Here is a 20,059-nt window from a genome sequence, read left to right as displayed (position 1 = left end):
CAATGAGGTTCAAATACAAGGATTGTATCCATATTTATGAAATTAATACAATTCGATGCACGTTCTCCAATCCATATCAGCGTTGGTTTTTTTTTTTTTTTTCATTTTTTTTGTACAGAGCTCCTCCAATACGGTCCAGGAAGTGTCAAAATAGGTCCCTATTTCTAACTTGCGAGCGGTACACTTGAGCGGGTTATTGCAATTACTACTAAAATATTTAAATATTAATTTCGCATAATATTAGAACAAGGGTCATGTTCAGATCTTTTGAGGCCTCTTTTGCCTCGAAGTGGCACCATGTGGTCTGCTCAAGGATTCTTAGGTCAAGTGTTAAATTTGTGGCTTGATTTGTTGACTATATATATATATATATATATTTTTTTTTTTGTCAAAGTTGACTAAATCGAAGAGGCCTTTTTCACTGTTACAAAATCAAGAGATTAAGGATACATTTGATAACTATTATATTTTATGAAACAATTTCCATTCATAAATGATTCTTTTTTTAATTTGTTCTTGAGAACAATTTTTAAGCATTTAAAGACGCTTGGTAATTGTCCAAAGTTTTTACTCTTGGAATAAAAATACGCTTAGTAGAACTCTCAATTTTTTTTTTTGTTTCTTTTAATTTTTTAATATTTTTGTTATATTTTTCTTATTTTTTCTCTCTTTTCCCCCCTTTTTCTCTCCTTGTTCCTCCTTTGTGGCTAACTGCCAACCAACGGTGGCCGACTATCGGCCACAATGGCCGACAATCAACTAGGCGAGGTTCGGCGAGCTCATTGGACCTTGCCAAATGTGCGAGGCCGAGGCTTGCGGTGATCGGCTAGGTGAGGTCCAGTAGTGGCCAGTGATCAGTTGGAAGGAAGACAAACAAATAAGGAGAAAAGAAGAAAGATAGGTCAAGCTTGATTTTGAAATTGTTCCCGAAAACAAATAAGTGATTTTTTTATTTCGTGTTTTTGTTTCAAATATATTCTTAGGAACAAATTTATTTTTGAGAACAAAAAATTTATCAAACGGATTTCATATATATTTTTTTATTCTCAAGAACCAAAAATAGAATTAATTACTATTAGGTCAGTTAACTAACAGACCTCGAACCACTGGGATTCGCCCCAGTGGCCACCCTTCCAACATGGAATGGGGAAATGAGGGGTTCAAATTCCCACCTTAAGGAATGAGGTAAGGACGCGAATTTCGACTCCCACGCTCAAGAGGTAGGGAGAAAAGTCGAGAGTGAGTGTAGAACGGGAATAAGCATGGACTGACAAAAAAAAAAAAACTAACAGACCTCGAATTTCAAAGTTGTTCCAATTCTTTCTTTTTCCTAGTCCGGTCTTTAATCCTATATCTATTGTACAAGTCACTGCCTGTGCTATGTACAGGCTGTGAAACCCCACTCCCCCCGCTCACATGTCCTCCACCCCTGGGCCCTAGCCCCCACGTGGGGGAATCCCCTTCCAAAGTGGAGAGGTTGGCCACTGCCGTAATCTCGGTAGTTATGTCGTTGTTGTTGGGTGTGGTGTTGTTTTCAGCCTTAAATAAATAAAAAGAAAGAAAAAGGAAGTGCCCCCTCCTCTTTCGTCCGTCAAAAGCGAAGGTGAAGGAGTGCCCTTCGTCCGCAATTCACGGGCCGAGATGGTCATTTGCTTTTCCGTTTTCACCTTTTCAACCGCACCAACTCCTGTACGAATAAGGGAGGACAGCATCTTATGCCATCGATTGCTCTACGGTCGATTCGCCGAGGAACAAAGCTAGGAGCAGGTGTTTATCTTTGCGAAACAACATCGGTCGACGTACGTAGTACGTACGAAGTCTTGCTCATTCATCGTCCTCCTTCATCTCCCTTTCGAAGGAGTAACATCGGTGAACGGCCCACGCGGCTCCAGTCCTTGATCACGGTCGATCCAGGACAGTGCTGGAGATCATCATTACAAGAAGACATGGAAATCACGGGAGGGAAAGAGGGAGAGAGGGAGGGAGGTAGGGAGATGTGGGACCTCTCGAGACCGCAAATCATGCCTTGATGGAAAAAATGTTGCGGTCAACTTCCCTTTTTAAGTGGACGTTTCACTTCGCTACTCCTTTCAAGGGGGGACCTTCAGCTCTCCAATGGCCGAAGTGGTGAGACCCAAGCTCTTCTCGATCCTCCTCTTCTTCTGCATTGCCCGTCTCGCCCACTTGGAGCGCTGCCAGTCCACGCACTTCGTGAACGACCTGGTGGAGGAAGAAGACAGCTCGTGGCCGGACGAAGAGGATGGAGTGGACATGGTCCAGTCGAGGCACGATCCTCGGAGGCAGAGCTGCGACATGTCGACCGGGAAGTGGGTGGTGGACGAATCGTACCCTCTCTACGATTCCAACTGCCCTTACCTCAGCAGCACCGTGACTTGCCAGAGAAACGGACGACCCGATTCGGATTACCAGAAGTGGAGGTGGAAGCCCCATGCATGCTCACTGCCGAGGTATCATTACCATCATCACATCCTCTTTCTGATAAAGAAGAAGAAAAACTTGGGAAATGTTATGACTTTGTTCTTGCTTTGCCTGAACCATATGAAGGCCTTTATAGTCTTTGGGAGTGTTGTCTTTCAGGTTTGATGCACTGAAATTTCTGGCAAAGATAAGAAGGAAGAGAATAATGCTGGTAGGCGATTCCATAATGAGGAATCAGTGGGAGTCTCTTGTGTGCTTAGTGCAAGGCGTGATTCCGACCGGCCGGAAAACAGTGTCTTACAACGGCCCTTCCATGGCTTTTCATGCAATGGTGAGAGACCTTGACATTGGGAAGTTGATTTTTACCCACTTCCCAAACTTCTTTCTGTGTTAATACTAGTGCAAGCAGTCTGTCTTACCTAAAAGATTGAAAGCTATGGTGGAATAATGATCAACCAACTCATCTAAAAAAGCTCAAATTTGTTACTTGACCTTCTTGTGCTGTATAACTTTTATTCATCTGTCGATGCTTCTTTTACTAGAAAACTCAACGCCACTTGAATTTTTTCTTTAATGCGCATAACTTTCTTGGCAGGATTTCGAGACGTCGATAGAATTTTCCTGGGCTCCACTGCTTGTGGAGCTGACCAAAGGGCCTCAAAACAAGAGAATCTTGCACTTGGATTTGATTGAGGAGAATGCCAAGTATTGGAGAGGAGTTGACGTCCTTGTGTTCGATTCTGCTCACTGGTGGACTCACTCCGACAAATGGAGTTCGTAAGATGAATACCTGCCACTTACCTTTTTTCTGTTTTAGTCTTCCGAAGATTGAAAAGCGAATTCATTCCCCTTTCTCGAAGACCATATCAGAAGCATCGTTATGTAGCCAACATGACGTTTGTAGAGCCAAAAAAGTTTATTCTGCTGATTTTAGAATGTGGAACCATCAATTTCAGGTGGGATTACTACATGGAGGGAAGATCCATGTTCACGAACATAAATCCAATGGTGGCTTATGAAAAAGGACTCACTACATGGGCCAAATGGGTGGACTTGAATCTAGATCCTCGGAGAACCAGAGTCATTTTCAGAAGCATGTCACCTAGGCACAACAGGTACTTGCACTTGCTTTTATACTTTAAACTCTTTTCATTAAAGACTGCAAAAAAAGAAACCTATCTGTTTATTCGTATCCTAGTTCAAAGTAGTAGAGCTTTGTCCTGAATCGGCATCAAAGAAGACGAGGAGGAATTGCTTTTTGTAGACAGAGAGAGGCAGAGTTTGGTTTTTGTTAGTAAAAGCACTGCATGACCTTATAATGTATTAAAACCTAGGTCCAAAGTAAAATACCATCTTCTTTATAATGAGAGCATCATTTGACTTGTCCCCTTGTGTGGCTAGGGAAAATGGGTGGAAATGCTACAATCAGAAGCAACCTCTGGCTTACTTCAGCCACCGGCATGTCCCTGAGCAGCTGGTCGTGCTGCAACAAGTGGTGAGGAGGATGAGATTCCCTGTGTATTTGCAGGACATAACGGCAATGTCTGCACTAAGGAGAGACGGGCATCCTTCAGTGTACAGAAGAGCGATGAACCAGCAGGAGAGGCAGAATCCGAGAGGCTTCTCATCTGATTGCAGCCACTGGTGCCTCCCAGGCGTGCCCGATACTTGGAACGAAATGCTAACTGCTTTGCTCTAAGCGTTGGAAATTTAGTTCAAGTATTTGAGTAGGAACTAGTTTTCGGGCTTGTAGAACTGCTTCTTCGAATGATGGTGTGTTTTCTTCGAGTTTCATCTATGTAAATTCGAATGTGATGTTCATCGTTGACGGTTGTCATCACGTTTGTTATGTGGTTGCTGCTCTGCGTCTGCTTGCCATGCTCGTCTTCTTACAAGCCGATATACTTGCCCAGATGCACATGTCAGGTGAAGAGTGTCGTAGGGCATGTCAAAATCTAGATCGAACCAAGCATCTCCAACTTGTTATTTGAATGGTATTAGGTCTCATAAGATAAACTATACAGGTCCAATGCACAAACACTGTTTCGGTCCTTGAATGTGACTTCACCACAATGAAAGAAATCGGGTATGTTAGTATTATGTAGACAAGTCTGTAAGCCGTCAAAACAGCACCCAAAATCTCTATAACTAGAATCTAAAACGCATTAATGGAGAAAAAGAAATTTATGCACCTAATTTGGAATACATGATTCTTAATGCAGAATAGCGATAATCCAAAACTCAAGTATTCCTCCTCTATTGCTCTCTGTGTCATTGGCTTGATGAGATTGCCCCTTACCTTCAGCATTTACTAAATGCTCATTATTTGTGCATCATTAGGTTTAGAGAAGAAATTTGAGCATCACTTTTAGAGTTTTAAGCCACAGGCCCTCTCATCATTGGTTGATTTTTACTCGATCCACACAAGCCAGTTTCATGTTAGACTAATTAAAAATCTTTATATTTCACATCATTAAACCAATCCGTAAAACAATAAATTTTAATATCAATTAATGTATCCCATATAGAAGAACTCTTATAAAGTCTCCACAGTCATCAGTCACGAGACATCGAATTCTCTCTCCAAGTTTGAAAAATGTCATCCAGCATTAGGTTGCCATTCATAGAACTGTAGGAAAAGCCAACCACTCCTCTATGGATGGATCATAAAAGAAGCACAAATTAGGGATTAGGTGAATAACTTGGACCACTCCTTTGTGGATGAAAAATTAGTTAGAGCTGAAGCTTTACTTTTTCACCGTGAGAGAGAGAGAGAGAGAGCAATATCCATGGGAAAATGCTTTAGGGCATAGGATCCCACTTTCAAGGCGACTAACTTGGACCACTAGAGATCAGAAGGAACATAACTAAAAGAAGCAGAAGAGATCTCTCACTAATTGTGATCCATGTTCTTGTCATGATGCACATTATTTTTCTCACAGGTGAGAGCAGCAATCAAGGGACGCGATAGACGCATACGGAAGGTTTGCCTTTACCTTTTCAATTTAGTAAAGGAGACATGATGGCTTTGACATGAGCAGATATGATGGCTTTTTTCAGTACAGCACATTCGGAGTGACAAAATGAGTTACCCGCCAGCCTTTTTCCCTCGTACTCAATCATGTCGACTCATCTTTAATCCTACCAACCGGAAGAAAGAGTCTTGTTGAAGAAAATGTGAAGTAATTAAGGGTGGTGAACAGGAGACCAATCTGTACTTATGACTGCATTTGTTCCATATCGAGTCGAGAACATAAAGGGAATCCAAGAACATGCGATGAATTTTCATGTTCGGAACCCTTGATTCGATCACTTCATTTTATTAAATACATAATACTACAGTCTGATTGACAGATACAAGCAATCTTAACCTCTTATTCGAAATTTGGAAATTAGCACCACTTCAACCCTATGTAGGTGGAGCAAACCTTCTCTTCAACTTAGCCATGTCCTCAGAGCTCAACCCAAAAGCCTTCTCCAAGAGATCGTCCCTGATCCCGGACCCGAAAATGGCAGATGGAATTCTCAGCAGTCCAGGGTTCTGGCTGTTGAAGCTCCCCAGAATAGTGGCAGGCTTATCTCCCACGTTCATTTGGAAGTGGACTAGACCTCTCGGAAAAACCATCACCTCACCTTTGTCTAGAACTCTGGCAAAGACCTTGTTCTGAGTGTCGACGAACCCTGAATAAACCCTTCCCTCCACCACGAAAGCCACCTCGGTTGCTCTGGGATGAAGATGCGGGACATTAATCCCGTTGATATCGAAATCCGCCCTTACAAAGGACATACCGAGCGTGTTTAGCCCCGGGAAGATGTTTGCATTCACCGATGTGGCTGATAATCCTGTTTGGCTGAACTTTCCAGGGAACTTTATCCCGGAAAACACAAAGTCTTCTACCGTGACTAGCGATGAATTCTTGCACTGGATGGTGGTCGCAGATTCTTCTCTGCTGGGTATACAGAAGTCTTGGATAGGATCAGGGTCAGAACCCCTAATAAGATGAACATGGAGGAGCGTCACGAACAAAATCTGAAATTTGGGGGACATTTGTTTGCCCTTCTTTAGGGGAGAAGCAAGAATTGCACAAGCTGGGATTTGAGTTTTTTCTCCGCAAGAATCAAGACATGCAAACTGCACATTTGAGGATTTCTACGTCAGGACAAGCACGGCAGATTGTTTCCTGGATAATAGAACGCCATTATTCTGTCTTTTCCTCTTAAAAAACAGAACTCTTTCCTTTGAAAAGAAGGAAGTAGTTCACTTGAACATGGCACCAACTGTCACTCAGGCTCACTTTTGGCCGCCTTTCTGTGGCCACTTCGTACAATATATCGATGTGTTCTTGTCTTATACCATATATTCGATGCTTGAAGAGTATAAAGAAAGCAAATTGAAGAAAGCCACTCTTTTGTATGGCTCTCCAACTCCTCCTGACAAAGTATATTAGTATCATCGACATCGTTGTCTCACTCTGATCCGCCAACCACTCATCCCACATGTTGAGATACACTGCAAATTATGCTGGAGTCCATTATGAAGAAAACAAATACAGATAACTCTAGCATTTGCCTAGTGCTCACCCTTAACGGAATAGAGTAGTGACTTTAGGATGCACAAAAATGATCATTAGAAAAGGTGGGATAGTCCTAGGGCTTTACTGTCAACTAAGTTCCATTGCAATTCCAAGGTATTCAAGCAAATTTTTTTGGGCAACTGAATTTAAGCTGTGAATATGGCAGGATCAGTGCTTCGACAATAGATAACAGATAAAGCAACGCTGGTAGCAGGTATGACTGCTTGTGTCTAGTCACTGGTCACAAATCTTGCTTACATTAGAACTTTTATTAGGCAAGAGGTCGTCACACTAAGCAAAAGATGTACACAATTTTTTCCATCCGTCAATATTAGTGGACATAAGACTTCCGGAAAAGATGTTTGAAGTTCGAACATACTGATTAAGAAATAGATTGAACGAGTATAAATAAGTCAGGCAATTTTTTTTTTTTTTCAAGTAAAAGTCACTACCTTAATGTAATGTTGAGAAAGATTCCATGATGATATTACGAGTTCATCGTACTTATATCGATTCAACTGTTTACCGTGCTGGTCAATGCATCCATTGACTGGATCATAAACACAATAAGGTCAACTTTCGGTGACAGCAGCGGCCATTGTGCTTCAAGAAAATAATATACGAAGAAAATCAAGCCAATGTATAAATATTATTTGGGAAGACGTAGGAATTCCAATCAAATGTGGGAGAGACATCAAAAGCATAAGAAGTGAAGTAACGATAACCAAGCAAATGATATTCATCCTTTCTGGCTGAAAGAAATAGAATCACACAAGATGATGTGGATCAATTACCTCCTGGGAAAGAGAATGCGCCATGAGAATACAGCGGCCACTCTATGACGCACAAATGGCCCTTTAGAAATTGACACCACATTTCTATCTACTGCTTTCTCATTCATAGGTTCATGGTGGAAAAGTTTTGCCACGTCTCTTCCACATCGAACTTGACACTGATGAAAATGTATATTTGTTGATCCAAGACAATAGAGTTTGTGCTAGAAGAATCGTTACATTTTGTTTACATCACAATTTCTTGGTCCAGTTGTTAGTAACTATCAACATCCGTTTCTGGCCTTCGAAGGTAGTATCGCAAGCAATTAACTAGCACCTGCAATTTCAGAATAATAATGCGAGTAAAACCTGTGAGTACAAATAACAGACTTTATAGATAAGGTCTTTATACAACGTGCTCCCAAAGATGATAGTCAAAATTTTGATCCTACATGGTATAAAACATAATTATTTTTATCGAATAATGGTTTTAATTAGATAAAACTCATGAATAATTTAAAAACACACATTAATTCTAGAAATAGAATATCAGTAAGGTCTATATATTTTAGTTCATGAACTTAAAATTTCGAATGAATATATTTTTTTTAGAATTGTAATCTATATGGTAATTATATCAAATTTAGCCCATGAGATCAGAAGAATCACTCCCATGTTTTCATCAGTTAAGATAGGAACCCAAGAAGATCCTTCTAAAGATATAGACTCATGGTTATGTTTCAGATCCACAACTGTAGCCGCTTTCTGGCTTTCGGGATTCAATACATAGCACTGAAGATATAATTTGTGCTTAATTGGTGTGCTTGTCCACCAGATCGTGTTTGAGGGGGGCACATTGGAGAATTTGTTGTGTAGTTGGTCCGGGTGTTGATTTCTATGCCCTATAAATTAGCTTCTTTCTGTACTCTTGAAGAGGAGAATACTGAATAAGCACTTTCAAATCATTGTGTTATATTATTCTTAACTCATATGATCTTATGATTTTACAATCCAGAATAGGAATTTAACAACCATCTATTCCACCCAAATCACTACATTTGACAGGAATTCAACAGAATATGTGAGCACAGAGTCTTTTGAGATGCTCTGAAAGCAAGATTTTTTAAGTCATCATCAATTACCTGAGACAATGAGCTATTCAGTGCTGCTCCTCCATAGCTCACATAAAATTTATCTTTAGCCACCAACCCCTGTAAGTGAGAACACCTTTTAAATGGGACCATAATATACAAACAACTTGAACATGTATAGAGCTGCAAACAGAAGTGATACAAGAAACAGGCTAATCTATCATACTTCTGTATCAATCTCTGCCGATTCGACATTGATATTAATGTCAGCAAGATTTTTGATGATGTCTACAAGCAATCCAGGTCGATCTGCTGTCTCTACGTAAAGCAAGCTGGTCCAAAGCAGGATAAATTTGCATAAGCAATCTATTAATAACCTCTCTTGAATACAAAGATGTGTAATTTACCAAAATCCAGGGAATCTAGTATTTGGCTATACAAAGATGGTCTGATGAAAATGCATACCTCCTCTTCGGTCCATCTTCCTTCACTTGAATGCGAGTAGTGATGTCAACATCAAGCTGTTATAAGATAAAGAATGCCACTCATTATAGATAACTTCACAGCACAAGTGCAAAATTTCTATCAGTTGGAGTAGAAAATCTTAGCACATCAGATTATACACGGTCATAGCACAGCTCTGAATGTGAAATGGCCAAACTACTAGTTCCCTAAACAGGAAGTACCATAAGGCAATAAATGAAATATCTTTCATGCCAAACCAGAACAAGGAAGGGGAACTTTTGAAATAGATTCGTCATGAGAAAAATGTTAAAACAAATCATTTCTGAGCACGGAGAGATTTTATTTGCCTGAAAAACAGAAATGGCATCTTTTTTCCTCTTCCTGCTGTTTGAACACAGAAATTTTGCAGCTATCCGTGGGGATATGTCAGTTTTGATGAATCATGTTCCACATGCAGAAAGTATCAGACTACTGCAGATTTATATGAAAGTTTAAACTGTTAGATGACTGCGTGATTTACAACTTGAATTATCTATCACTCAAAGCTAAATTGGATGTATGGCCTGCCATCATAGGGCGATTACTTCTTGACCAAGATATGGTTCTACTATATGGTCGTCCAAGCACATCTTTCCTAACACAGTCACACAAGGTGCAGAAGCAACAGTTATCAGAAGAATGTGTATGGTAAGGATTAAAAAAGAGTAAGAACCTATGAAGGAAAAAATGATTAAGCATTTCTAATGATCAGCTTCATTGGAATGTGTAATATTTAAAGACCTCAAAATTACCTAAAAAACACTCTCAAATGCAAACCCACCAATCCAAACTAAAAGCCGGACTCCCAACAAAATCGTGGACCAATTGAAGCAAGAATAGTTTGACACGACAGGTAATCAGTCTATGTTGCTTAGATCTAATGGATTCTTCAAGTAGTGTTTTAGATAGTTCTCTCAATGTTCCTACATAATTTTAAAGTTGACTGAATGAGGTTCATGTTTCCCAAAAAAGAAAAAGATATAATTTGACAAAGTAGAAAACCATTTTATCTCTATTATATATTTATCATTCGAAAATCATCAGCAATTTCACCTAGATTTTTCTTCTCTCCAGAATATTTTTCTTCTTCTGTGAACAACTCCAACCAGTAGCATATTATAGTGTTTTCGCAATGCTGGCTTAGTAATGGTGCCAAACTTACTAACTTCCTCTGTATGGGAATAGGAAAATGAATAAATTATGCACTGATGATGAGACATAAGCTTGTATGGAGGAAACCAAGAGAAAATTTGAATTTATGCCAAAAGAATCATGGACTCTCACAAAATTCTGAAGCAAGTGGGTTCCAGTTGGTGGCGAACAGCAAAATATCAAAACAAGTATGTCCCCCAGCAGTTACAAAACAGATAATTCCTCATACCTTCACACAATTGGCTAATCCTATTTTATGTGCTTAACTAACTACCCAGATTAATTGTTGATAGGTCTTACACTGGCCTTATATACACAAAACTCCCTCAACCTAAAAGCTTTAAGTTTTTTTATAGGACTTTCTATCACTAGGAATGAGCGAAGAAGTGACAAAGTAAAATTGACGCAAACCGAGATAATGTAACTTGCAGAAATCTAAAAAGCACATCACCTTCTTCCCTGGAGCTTGTATTCCAAATGCCTCACCCAATGCAAGTTGTGCACTGGACTCCTACAGGTTAAATAGTAAGGGTACCAAGAAATTCACAACCAGTATTAATGTCCACTAGAAAATATTTATGATATTCTCACCAAAGAACCCAGTTTAAAAAACACTACGAAGCAAGAATCCAAATTCATACTGGATGATACTTCAAAAGATTGTTGATAATCGTAAGGCGGATCCTCTCCAACAGCTCTGGATCGTCAACTTTGCGGCCAGTGTCCCTGAAGAACAAAATTATATAAATGACTGCTTACCCCTTTTCATTTGTTTTGATAAGTGACTGCTTCCCATAATGTGATACTAAAATTTACCTATCTTTGCATGCACGAAGGGAGAAAATATTCGAAAGACAACCACAGCTAAAATTGAGTCCACAGAGAAACTTAGTGCCTGTTTGGTTGAAGATCCAACAATTTTGTTTCAAATCACGTCTGACTGTGATAATAGGTCACAACAAATGTCTGATATTATCTTCGACGCAATGTCCAGCAAAAACAGGTAAGCTGTTTTGCAAAATTAAACCTACAAACAGAATACAATTTCTTTATTTTGAGTTTTTTTTTTTTTTTTAAATGAGAAAAAGAGGGTTTAGATACAACCGAAGTATAACTTCTCATGATTCTGATGGATACCGATGAGCATGTTCTCACAATTTTCAATTTTTATTGAGAATTTTCATTCTCACTGACTCAACCAATTTTCAAGAAGATAGAAAATGACAACAAAGATGCACTCATATTCTTGAGAATAGACCTAAACAATGATGTTTAAAGCCTTCTCAGGTCCTTAAATGTGATGCTTGCTTCTTTTGTGGGGTGGAAAAATATGGGCGGAAATAGGCCCCTTTGCCTAGCTTGTCCACTCACAGAGCTTATCTAACCACTACAGGACATGGTAAATGTACGACTGCTGGCCAATAATGTGAGCCAAAATTTTCTAAATGCCGAGAAATTCGGCCATCAAATATATAGTTTACACTGTACCAAAGGAATTTACTAATAGCCTTCTTTTATGGCACATGCTAGAGGTAACTCTGCCGATAGTTAGGCAATGTCCCATTACCACACAAACACAATTGCAATAGACCACCAAGAGGTGCAATCCATGCAAAAACCGTCTGTCAGTTCTCTCTGGGCCACAACTCGAAGAGGAATGCGTAACGACCCTACCCTGATCTAATGGCCAAGCCAACCTCCCCAAAAGGGGCACTCAAGTTGGTGATCATTAGGGCTGGGCTGCTTCTCCCCCAAAAAAAAAAAAAGGGGGCTGGGCTGCTACTTATGTCACTCAACCATCTCCCTCCAACAGTCCAACTTCATGCGGGACTTGGGGGTGCCATAGAATGCATGTCAAATAAGCTTGCCAACTTGGGACCAAAGAGGATGGCAACTTATCCTCTCAAGTGCCTACACAAGCCCTTCTAGTTATCTCTTTTGGAACGGGCCAACAAGTAAAAGCTAGAATGAAAGACAAATATTTGAAAGCCCTTCTACCTGTCTCCTTTAAAATGACCCGAAACGTAGAAGCTAGAATAAGAAATGAAGATATCTTTCGGCTAGGAGGTCTATTTTTCCAGGTTACAAGTTACTCTATCACTGATCTCCATGCTACCCAACTGTCGAATAGGAGTACAAAAGCAAAAAGTTGTAGGAACCAATGTATGCCGCTAGCTAATTTCAGTTCTTTCTTTTCAAGGATAATACTCTTAGATGGTGGCTGCCAGAAGAGAAGACAAATGCTTGCAATGACATGGCAGAAGGCCAGAGAACACTGGCACAGGGGACAATAGTCTGTTGTGTTCTATAGTTTCTACAAATGAAATCTTTAAAGCATGGATGATAACAGACAAGTAGTCATGACCACTGCAAGTGCAACAACTTATTCAGCTAACAATACTGAAAAGTTGATCCTCAACGCAAAAACATAAATAACATTGAACCACAGAGAATTACATATGAGAGAATATGCATAGAGGACATGGATCAACAATTCCATAGAGACAAACAATTTTATGTCAGAAAATACGTCAAGTGTGGCTGGTATAGATGAAGTCTCTTACAGTCTTGTGATGTAGAATTTTGTTTGCTTGACAGCTCCCTCTGTGGTAACACTTCCCTTTGATACATCCAATCCTAAATCCTTCAATGCTCTCATCTACACATAAATCATCAATCTAATCTCATCAGAAAATACACAAGGAAGCAAAACTCTACCCAGATTCCTATGCCATTAAGAACTTCTCTACAGGTAGATTTATTCTAGTACTCAATGGATGTACTCTAATCATTTCCAACCCTAAGAAAATACACATTCATATCAAAAGAATAACTCAAAGGAAAGCAACCAATTTAGATGATTCATTGCTATTTTATTCGAATAACTCAACCATTTGGACAGTGCAACCCAAGATACAAGACACTATGCTCACAAGTTTATGCTATATAGTCCGGTTCGAGTCTTGAGCCTAAAAGGGGCTTACAAGAAAATTTTGAATGATTGGTTCCTAAAACAAAAGTAAAATGGCTAAGCAAGTCAATCCGGGAATGCAGAATAACACAGAAAAAGCCCTAATTAGACCAATTCGCCAAAAGGCAATAGGAATGGTATATTAGCCATCATTCTTGGTAGGATGTACACAATTTTGACAGACAAGCAGACATATCCAGTCACTCAGTAAAAAAGGGGAAAAACTGAGAGAATTGTTGCTGGAACAAGCATTGGCAGCACATGCATGCAACTAAAGCAACCTGCAACTTATACAAAGGCAGCCTCTACACCAGTGAAGCTATTGAACACAACCAGAAAGAGTAGCAAAGAAGAGGCAAAACTAGCCATGCAATGCATTTAACAAAAAGGGCACACTTTCTTACTGCAAAAGCAAAAGATTTCTACATGTGCCCTGGAATTTACCATATGCATTTGGATCCAATTTCCAGTTTGGAATATGAATCTTCAAATTCGTGTTCCATACCTGAATTCCCCAACTATATTTACCAAGTGTTGGAAAAAATTATATGGCAGCCACCAAGGGCAAGAATAATAGAGAACAAAAGCAAAACCAGAAAAGCCTTTTGCCTCCTAATGAGTGGATGTTTAAGAACAACCATGCTTTCAGAACTTCATCATGGAGACTATGACTAGTTTCCAAGTCTAATATTCCTGAAACTGAAACCAATACCCCTGCTACTTTTAGGAAAGATTTGGCAACAAAATCTTTATAAAAAGCCACCTCACCGTGTCAATAAGAGCCCCAAGGCGATCCCCAAAGCTGAGTTGCACTATAGTTGCATCTGAATCTGAATTTTGATCAATCAGCACCACTGGCATGGGAACATAATCAGCACTGTCATCAGACTGTAGAAAAAATTGCACTTGCGTCATGTCATCAGACAAGAAACATGTGGAGACACTTTTTGTACTCTCTACGAACTATAAATGACACCCATGCTTCTATTGAAACTACTGTCTAGTTAGGTGAAGTAGCTTTAATAGCACTTCATACTTTGAAGAACAATTTAAAAAATCTCATTATCGCATTATTGAGATTCCTATCAAAGAAAACGTTTGAACAAGTAAAGGGCTAAATCACGACAGAACATCACATTTAGGCTCCTATTTGTACGTCATCTACATGAGAGGGGACAAAAAACGTGGAAGGACTGATGAGTGCAATATAGTAAATCTCAGTGAAGCTGTGGGAATGACCACAGCAGAAGACCAGCTTCTCCATCTTACAACTGAATAACGTAAGCAGAAGATGCATGTTGCAGAAAATAGTTGGTAAACAGAAAAGAAAAATAAAAGACAAAACGCCTTCACAATATGTCAACCAAGCTACAGATTTTCAATATATAAAGAAAGGATGGTCCCATCCAGACATTGATTTTCAACATCACAATTGAAAGATGCTTGTTTATTGCCAACAATTAGCAATGGAAGAGAAAATGGCCACTATGAAGGCATTCATTACTCAACAAAGACAGGGAAAAAAACACTGATTTTAATTGGCAGTTAAGCTCTATTAACAATTGAAGTAAATTTAGATGGAAGGCCACTTCTCCACAAATTTCATCACGAGCTTAAAGGATCCAATAGGCACCAACACCTAATATCAAAAGAGACATCTGTGTTTCATGGTTCAAATGTCCAATACTTTCGCACTGTTTTCGAGTTACTTACCATTGAGGTGACATCCACAGCATTCGTGCCATTAGCAGAAGCATGGACAATGTTTCTGCATAATAATCAAAATGAATATGAAGAATAAATAAGCCGAACAAAACGCGCACAACAACAACAACAAAATACTTCTTTGCTTCTCCGGAAGCCGTGTATATCAGCCTTTTTTCTGCAGGATCGTTCTATCCTCGCTTTAGATAGGTGCCAACTAGAACACTAAAACTAGAGTTCAGGCAACCGTTCGATCACAATTTCCTCGACGCTATTTAATGCGATGATCGCAGATGCGCGTAGAAAACGAGCGATCAGACAAAAAGATACAGGAGAAACCAACCGGATTTCCTTCGTCAAACTATATTCCGAGACGCAGACCATCGACGCTCCCGATCAAGAGCCCCGACGATCGGTCAAGTTCATCGGCCGCAAAGTACTCAAAATCCAGGGACAAAGAAAAACAGAAGAGCTACCGAGGTCCCCGCAGCTGCGGATTCCCATCTCAATCTAATCCTAAGCGGGACAAAACAGCACGAACGCTAAAAGAACAGTCGCTCACCTATCTCGCCAGAATACGATGCTGAGCAGGGGGAATTTGCAGTCGAGCGGAGGAGCGCGAGGTGTTCCGAGAGGCGGACATGGCGGAGGAGCGAGGTGATCGGAGAAGGCTCTCGAGCGGCGGAGAGCGAGCGAAGACGACGGCGACGAAGAGGCGACGAAGGAGGCGAGCGATGAAGCCATGGGAGAAGCAGCTCCGGAAGCTTCCGTCCGTCACGCACGCGGAGAAATGGAGAGAGTTCAGAGTGGCAACGGAGGATCGGCCCAGAGATATTCCAGGCGAGAGGATGGCAGGAATAGGGACAGGCATTCTTGGTAATTTTGAAGGACTCTCGAGGGCTGAACCGGGTTTTCGGATGTCCGAGCTGGCGGTGAGTCGTGACTCACGCGAGTTGGTTCATGATTGGAGGTGGGGTATTGCGTCACTTTGGCGGGACCTACTTTGAGGCTGTGGCCACGTCAGCGTAACAGATGTGCTCCCAGAGCTTACCTATGCTTTTGACTATTGAACAGAAAAAGGGATTCGACCAAAACAGGGAAGAAAGGACAAAAAAAGGGAAGATTACACACACAAAATCCCGTATTTCCGTCCGGATTTAGACAAAAAAAATAAAGCTAATTGAATATAAAATTGGAACAAAAACTTCGAAACTGATTTTTGGATTGCTAAGCCCCAGTTCAATTTCGTTTGCACATCCATTGATTAATTTCTTAATATGATTTCGATTCTTCTTCCATAAAAATTACTGACCAAGTCCAATATTTGACATGGACAGGAGTAAACAAATAACTTTTTATTGACCGAGTCCACGAACCACCATGTGACATGGACAGGGAGTAAACAAAGGGAGTAAACAAACAACTTCTTAGTGACCGAGTCCCCAAATCAACATCTGACATGGACAGGGAGTAAACAAACAAAAAGTTGATGACCTAACTAATAATGCAAGCCACTTGATTTTTGTTAACACCTAAATGTTTGTTTAAAATATTTTCTTCCATAGTTTAAAAAATACGGCAGTTACTTCCCTCCCAGAATTTCTTTATACCATGCACTGCAGTCTTTGCCTTGATGTTCATGCACTGCAGTCTTTGAATGTGTTATGTCAATGTCATGTATATAAAAATGAAAAATAGTAAAAGTTGCAAAGCTTATCATGAAAATACAACAGAATTTTTTAAATTTTTTAAAAATATATATAATCATGTACCTCTATTAGTTCCGTCTGATCCGTGTGATGAAAAGTACCGACTTGTCTTTATAAAAAAGAATGAAAGGCCACGTGGCAATACGTGACCACAAATTAGAGTCGCTTAAAAAAAAAAAATATTTGCTAAAAATAAAAATAAAATAAAAAAAAATAAAAAATAGAAAAGAAAAAAAAAAAAAAAGCAAAAAGAAAAACCGGTCCGCTCTAATGTCGCGCTCGTGATGCAGTGGATTAATTCTCCGCCGACGAAGGCTGACCTCAAGGATTCCTTCCCGTTATTCTTTTCTGTTTTTATTGGAAAATGCTTGGTTGAAGGAGCTTCTTGGTGGCCGTTTGATTTTCATTTTGTAAGTCCGATCATACCTTATGGATGGATAGATCATATGTCTCACTTACGCTTAGTTAGTAATTGGAAATTCCACCACTACCGCTGGGCAAATGTCGGGGAAATTAATTATACTTTTAAGTCCACGAAAAATATAACATTTTCTAGAAAAATAATTTTCAAAAATAACAATATTTTCTTGATTTTCATTGCCAAAACCTAAAAATAAACTGAAAAATATTTTTCTGATTCGAGCATTAATGAACAATCACAATCGAAGAACCGCATTAAAGTCTCAAGTCCGACAGGGATCGGGGCATGGGCAATTGGGCACCTCGATGCCAATAATCTATAATTTTTTTAAAAAATTCCAAAATTTATCGAATGAAAAATGATGAAAAAAAATTGTCTAAAGACTTCGAAAAGTGCGTTCTTATAGGGGTAGTACTTTCCTCGGTCCATCATTATATTTATTCGCTTCATAAGTATTGTCATTATATTTGTCACTTATGTCATATAGTCGCACTGTGGCGATTCACAAAACCCCTCTTTACATCTTTTAGCCAAAAAAAAAAAACCCTTACATCGAAACCTTCCATCTTCATCTTCATCTTCATCTACGATATTATACCCCGGAAAAGATAAAAAGCAAGAAGGAAAACCAAAGCAAACAAAGGAACACAGCCATGACGTTGGCCTTATTCACCAGAACACCACCTTCTCTTCTCTCCTCGCGCCTCCCTCGTCAGCTTCAGCTCACTCCGCCCTCTCCCTCTCCAACTCTCCGCCGGCGACGTCGATGGCCTTGACCTCGGGCTTCTTCTCCTCCGCCTTGGGAACCACCACCGTCAGCACCCCGTTCTCCATGTTGGCCCGGACCTCGTCCAGCCTCACGTTCTCCGGCAGCCTGAACCGCCGCGCGAACCGCCCGCTGCTCCGCTCCACGCGGTGCCACTTGTCCGTCTTCTCCTCCTGCTCCCTCCGCCTCTCCCCGCTGATCTGCAGCACCCTCCCGTCCTCCACCTCCACCTTCACCTCCTCCTTCTTCAGCCCCGGCAGGTCCACCTTGAACACGTGCCCCTCCGGCGTCTCCTTCCAGTCGATCCGCGCGTTCGCTATGGCCGCAGCCTCCCGGTCCCCGCCGGACGGGGGCTGGACGGCCGCGGCGAGGCCGAAGCCCTCGAAGGGGTCCCATATGTCGCGGGAGAAGGGGTCGAAGACGCCGCCATGACGCCCGCCGAAGAAGCTCGGGATCAGTGACATGGTGTTCGACGAAATTCTTGAAGCGGTGATCGTATGCTTCGGTGGGTCTGGGCGCTTTTCAAGAGGGCTTTGGACGAAGGAACGTGAGGGAGCAGGAATTTATACGGACGGCGAGAGGGAGTGCGGTGGTTTCATGGCGCTTCCGGGCGGTGACATGTAATCGGTGCGAAGTGAAAGGTGTCTATCCGATCTCTTTCCACGGGCTCCTTCGGGATTCCGAGCTGAGGTTGAGTCCGAATGTTTCCACGTGTAAGAGATGACGGAGGAAGACAGAAGGGCGAGGGAGTTGAATGGGCCGATGTGAGGCTGAACTTGGGGACTGAGCGGACTGGGCTCGCTATCGAACTCGATATGAAGTAGTAAAAAGGCAGCTTTGATTTTCATGGGTTCACCCGAATTTGAAGGGAAAAAAGGAATTTTAAATGGGTAGAAGGGGATACCAAAGACTTGAATCATTATAAAAATTGAATTTAGTTATTGTCTGACAATGAAGATCAAGATTTATTGTGTGAAAATCAATCTAATTATCTAGGAAAATGTCTCTTATGACATTTTCATCTTGTATTGAATAAGTGGTGCGTTTTGATGTTATTCATAAGTAAGATCCATGTTTAAATGGTTGTCACATGATGTGATGATTTTCGAATACTCCTTCAAGGGCTTTTTAGTTCATATCTTCATCAAGCTTTCTAATTATGATAGGTCTTGACAAGTCTAGACGCAGTACATGAATCGCATCTCGTAGATGACTATCATCTACAGAAGAGGCGTCTCGTGCAATTCAAGTGTGGCTATCAGGGTTCGGATGCTAACATCGGTCAAATCTCGACAGCAGCGGGAGATCTTGATATCAGAGAACGCTTATTTAACTGCTAACTCGGTGAAGGATCGCAAATTGCCCAGGTTCTTTTAAGAGTGCTCAAGCATTAGTACTTGCAAACCCCAGCTTCTAATAGCGTCGCCTATCCATAACTTCAACGCTCTCAATCACTCGACACTATTTATATCTCATCTTACATTTATTCAGAGTCCAGTTCCTTCATTTTGGCAAATTAGATTAAAATCACATTTTTAATAAGTCAATGATAGGTCATTCGTGACGTTTTCACGATGATCAATCCCGAAACTTCTCATCGAACTCGATTATATTCAAGACCTTACGTCTGCGCTGGTTGCACTAAACATCTGCGTTCGTTTTGCCATCTCGAGAAGACTCCGTTCAGGAATGCATGTTTCGGAAAATAAGCCGAGTTTCCACCATAAGCGCTTGCTTCGCGGCCGATGGCTACATGGTCTTCGCTCTTGCATGTATATATGACGGAAACCTTTCGCTATTAAAGGAAACGAAGTGTTAGAAACATTTGGAAAACAGAGGCAACCCTAGTTTTTGCATGAAGAAGGACAAAGAGAAGATGAACCCGACATCGTCCTGTCCGCACGTACTCGTCTTCCCATTTCCAGTGCAGAGCCACGCGAGCGCCATGATCAAGC

The 20,059-nt window shown here is 40.7% G+C and overlaps 4 protein-coding genes across 4 annotated transcripts; 1 reads left to right on the top strand and 3 right to left on the bottom strand.

Annotated features, from left to right (window-relative positions):
* The first annotated feature begins 2,068 nt into the window (after positions 1 to 2,068).
* On the top strand, positions 2,069 to 4,304 carry LOC104421714 (protein trichome birefringence-like 36). Its single transcript, XM_010033771.3, has 5 exons — positions 2,069 to 2,468; positions 2,599 to 2,770; positions 3,035 to 3,216; positions 3,396 to 3,554; positions 3,841 to 4,304. The coding sequence occupies exons 1-5, from the start codon at positions 2,116 to 2,118 to the stop codon at positions 4,136 to 4,138; spliced, it is 1,164 nt and encodes a 387-aa protein (XP_010032073.2). The 5' UTR covers positions 2,069 to 2,115; the 3' UTR covers positions 4,139 to 4,304.
* Positions 4,305 to 5,682: 1,378 nt separating this feature from the next.
* LOC104421713 (germin-like protein subfamily 3 member 2) lies at positions 5,683 to 6,901 on the bottom strand. The gene has a single exon (XM_010033770.3). It carries the CDS (start codon positions 6,485 to 6,487, stop codon positions 5,849 to 5,851), a length of 639 nt encoding a protein of 212 aa, XP_010032072.2. The 5' UTR covers positions 6,488 to 6,901; the 3' UTR covers positions 5,683 to 5,848.
* Positions 6,902 to 7,714: 813 nt separating this feature from the next.
* On the bottom strand, positions 7,715 to 16,054 carry LOC104421711 (ACT domain-containing protein ACR12). The gene is made up of 10 exons (XM_010033769.3): positions 15,771 to 16,054; positions 15,218 to 15,272; positions 14,273 to 14,392; positions 13,098 to 13,192; positions 11,175 to 11,259; positions 10,985 to 11,044; positions 9,343 to 9,398; positions 9,104 to 9,209; positions 8,929 to 8,997; positions 7,715 to 8,123 (listed from the first exon to the last, which is right to left on the bottom strand). Exons 1-10 carry the CDS (start codon positions 15,950 to 15,952, stop codon positions 8,061 to 8,063), a joined length of 891 nt encoding a protein of 296 aa, XP_010032071.1. The 5' UTR covers positions 15,953 to 16,054; the 3' UTR covers positions 7,715 to 8,060.
* A 1,745-nt stretch (positions 16,055 to 17,799) lies between these two features.
* On the bottom strand, positions 17,800 to 18,876 carry LOC104421710 (18.1 kDa class I heat shock protein). Its single transcript, XM_010033768.3, has one exon. The coding sequence runs from the start codon at positions 18,566 to 18,568 to the stop codon at positions 18,062 to 18,064; it is 507 nt and encodes a 168-aa protein (XP_010032070.1). The 5' UTR covers positions 18,569 to 18,876; the 3' UTR covers positions 17,800 to 18,061.
* Positions 18,877 to 20,059: the final 1,183 nt, after the last annotated feature.

This window comes from Eucalyptus grandis, chromosome 10, assembly GCF_016545825.1.
Source record: "Eucalyptus grandis isolate ANBG69807.140 chromosome 10, ASM1654582v1, whole genome shotgun sequence".
Lineage (NCBI taxonomy): Eukaryota > Viridiplantae > Streptophyta > Magnoliopsida > Myrtales > Myrtaceae > Eucalyptus > Eucalyptus grandis.
The sequence above is the reverse complement of the archived record's forward strand: the minus strand, read 5'-3'. Positions and strand labels throughout refer to the sequence as shown.

Bases quoted from the DNA above. Each gene is read 5' to 3' on its own strand.
- LOC104421713 (XM_010033770.3), bottom strand. From the start codon at position 6,487: ATGTCCCCCAAATTTCAGATTTTGTTCGTGACGCTCCTCCATGTTCAT.
- LOC104421711 (XM_010033769.3), bottom strand. From the start codon at position 15,952: ATGGCTTCATCGCTCGCCTCCTTCGTCGCCTCTTCGTCGCCGTCGTCT. The intron at 15,273-15,770 runs GTGAGCGACTGT...ATTATTATGCAG, and splicing joins ATCGTATTCTGGCGAGATAG to AAACATTGTCCATGCTTCTG. The intron at 11,045-11,174 runs GTATGAATTTGG...TTTAACCTGTAG, and splicing joins ATCTTTTGAAGTATCATCCA to GAGTCCAGTGCACAACTTGC.
- LOC104421714 (XM_010033771.3), top strand. From the start codon at position 2,116: ATGGCCGAAGTGGTGAGACCCAAGCTCTTCTCGATCCTCCTCTTCTTC. The intron at 2,771-3,034 runs GTGAGAGACCTT...CTTTCTTGGCAG, and splicing joins CCATGGCTTTTCATGCAATG to GATTTCGAGACGTCGATAGA. The intron at 3,217-3,395 runs GTAAGATGAATA...CATCAATTTCAG, and splicing joins CACTCCGACAAATGGAGTTC to GTGGGATTACTACATGGAGG.
- LOC104421710 (XM_010033768.3), bottom strand. From the start codon at position 18,568: ATGTCACTGATCCCGAGCTTCTTCGGCGGGCGTCATGGCGGCGTCTTC.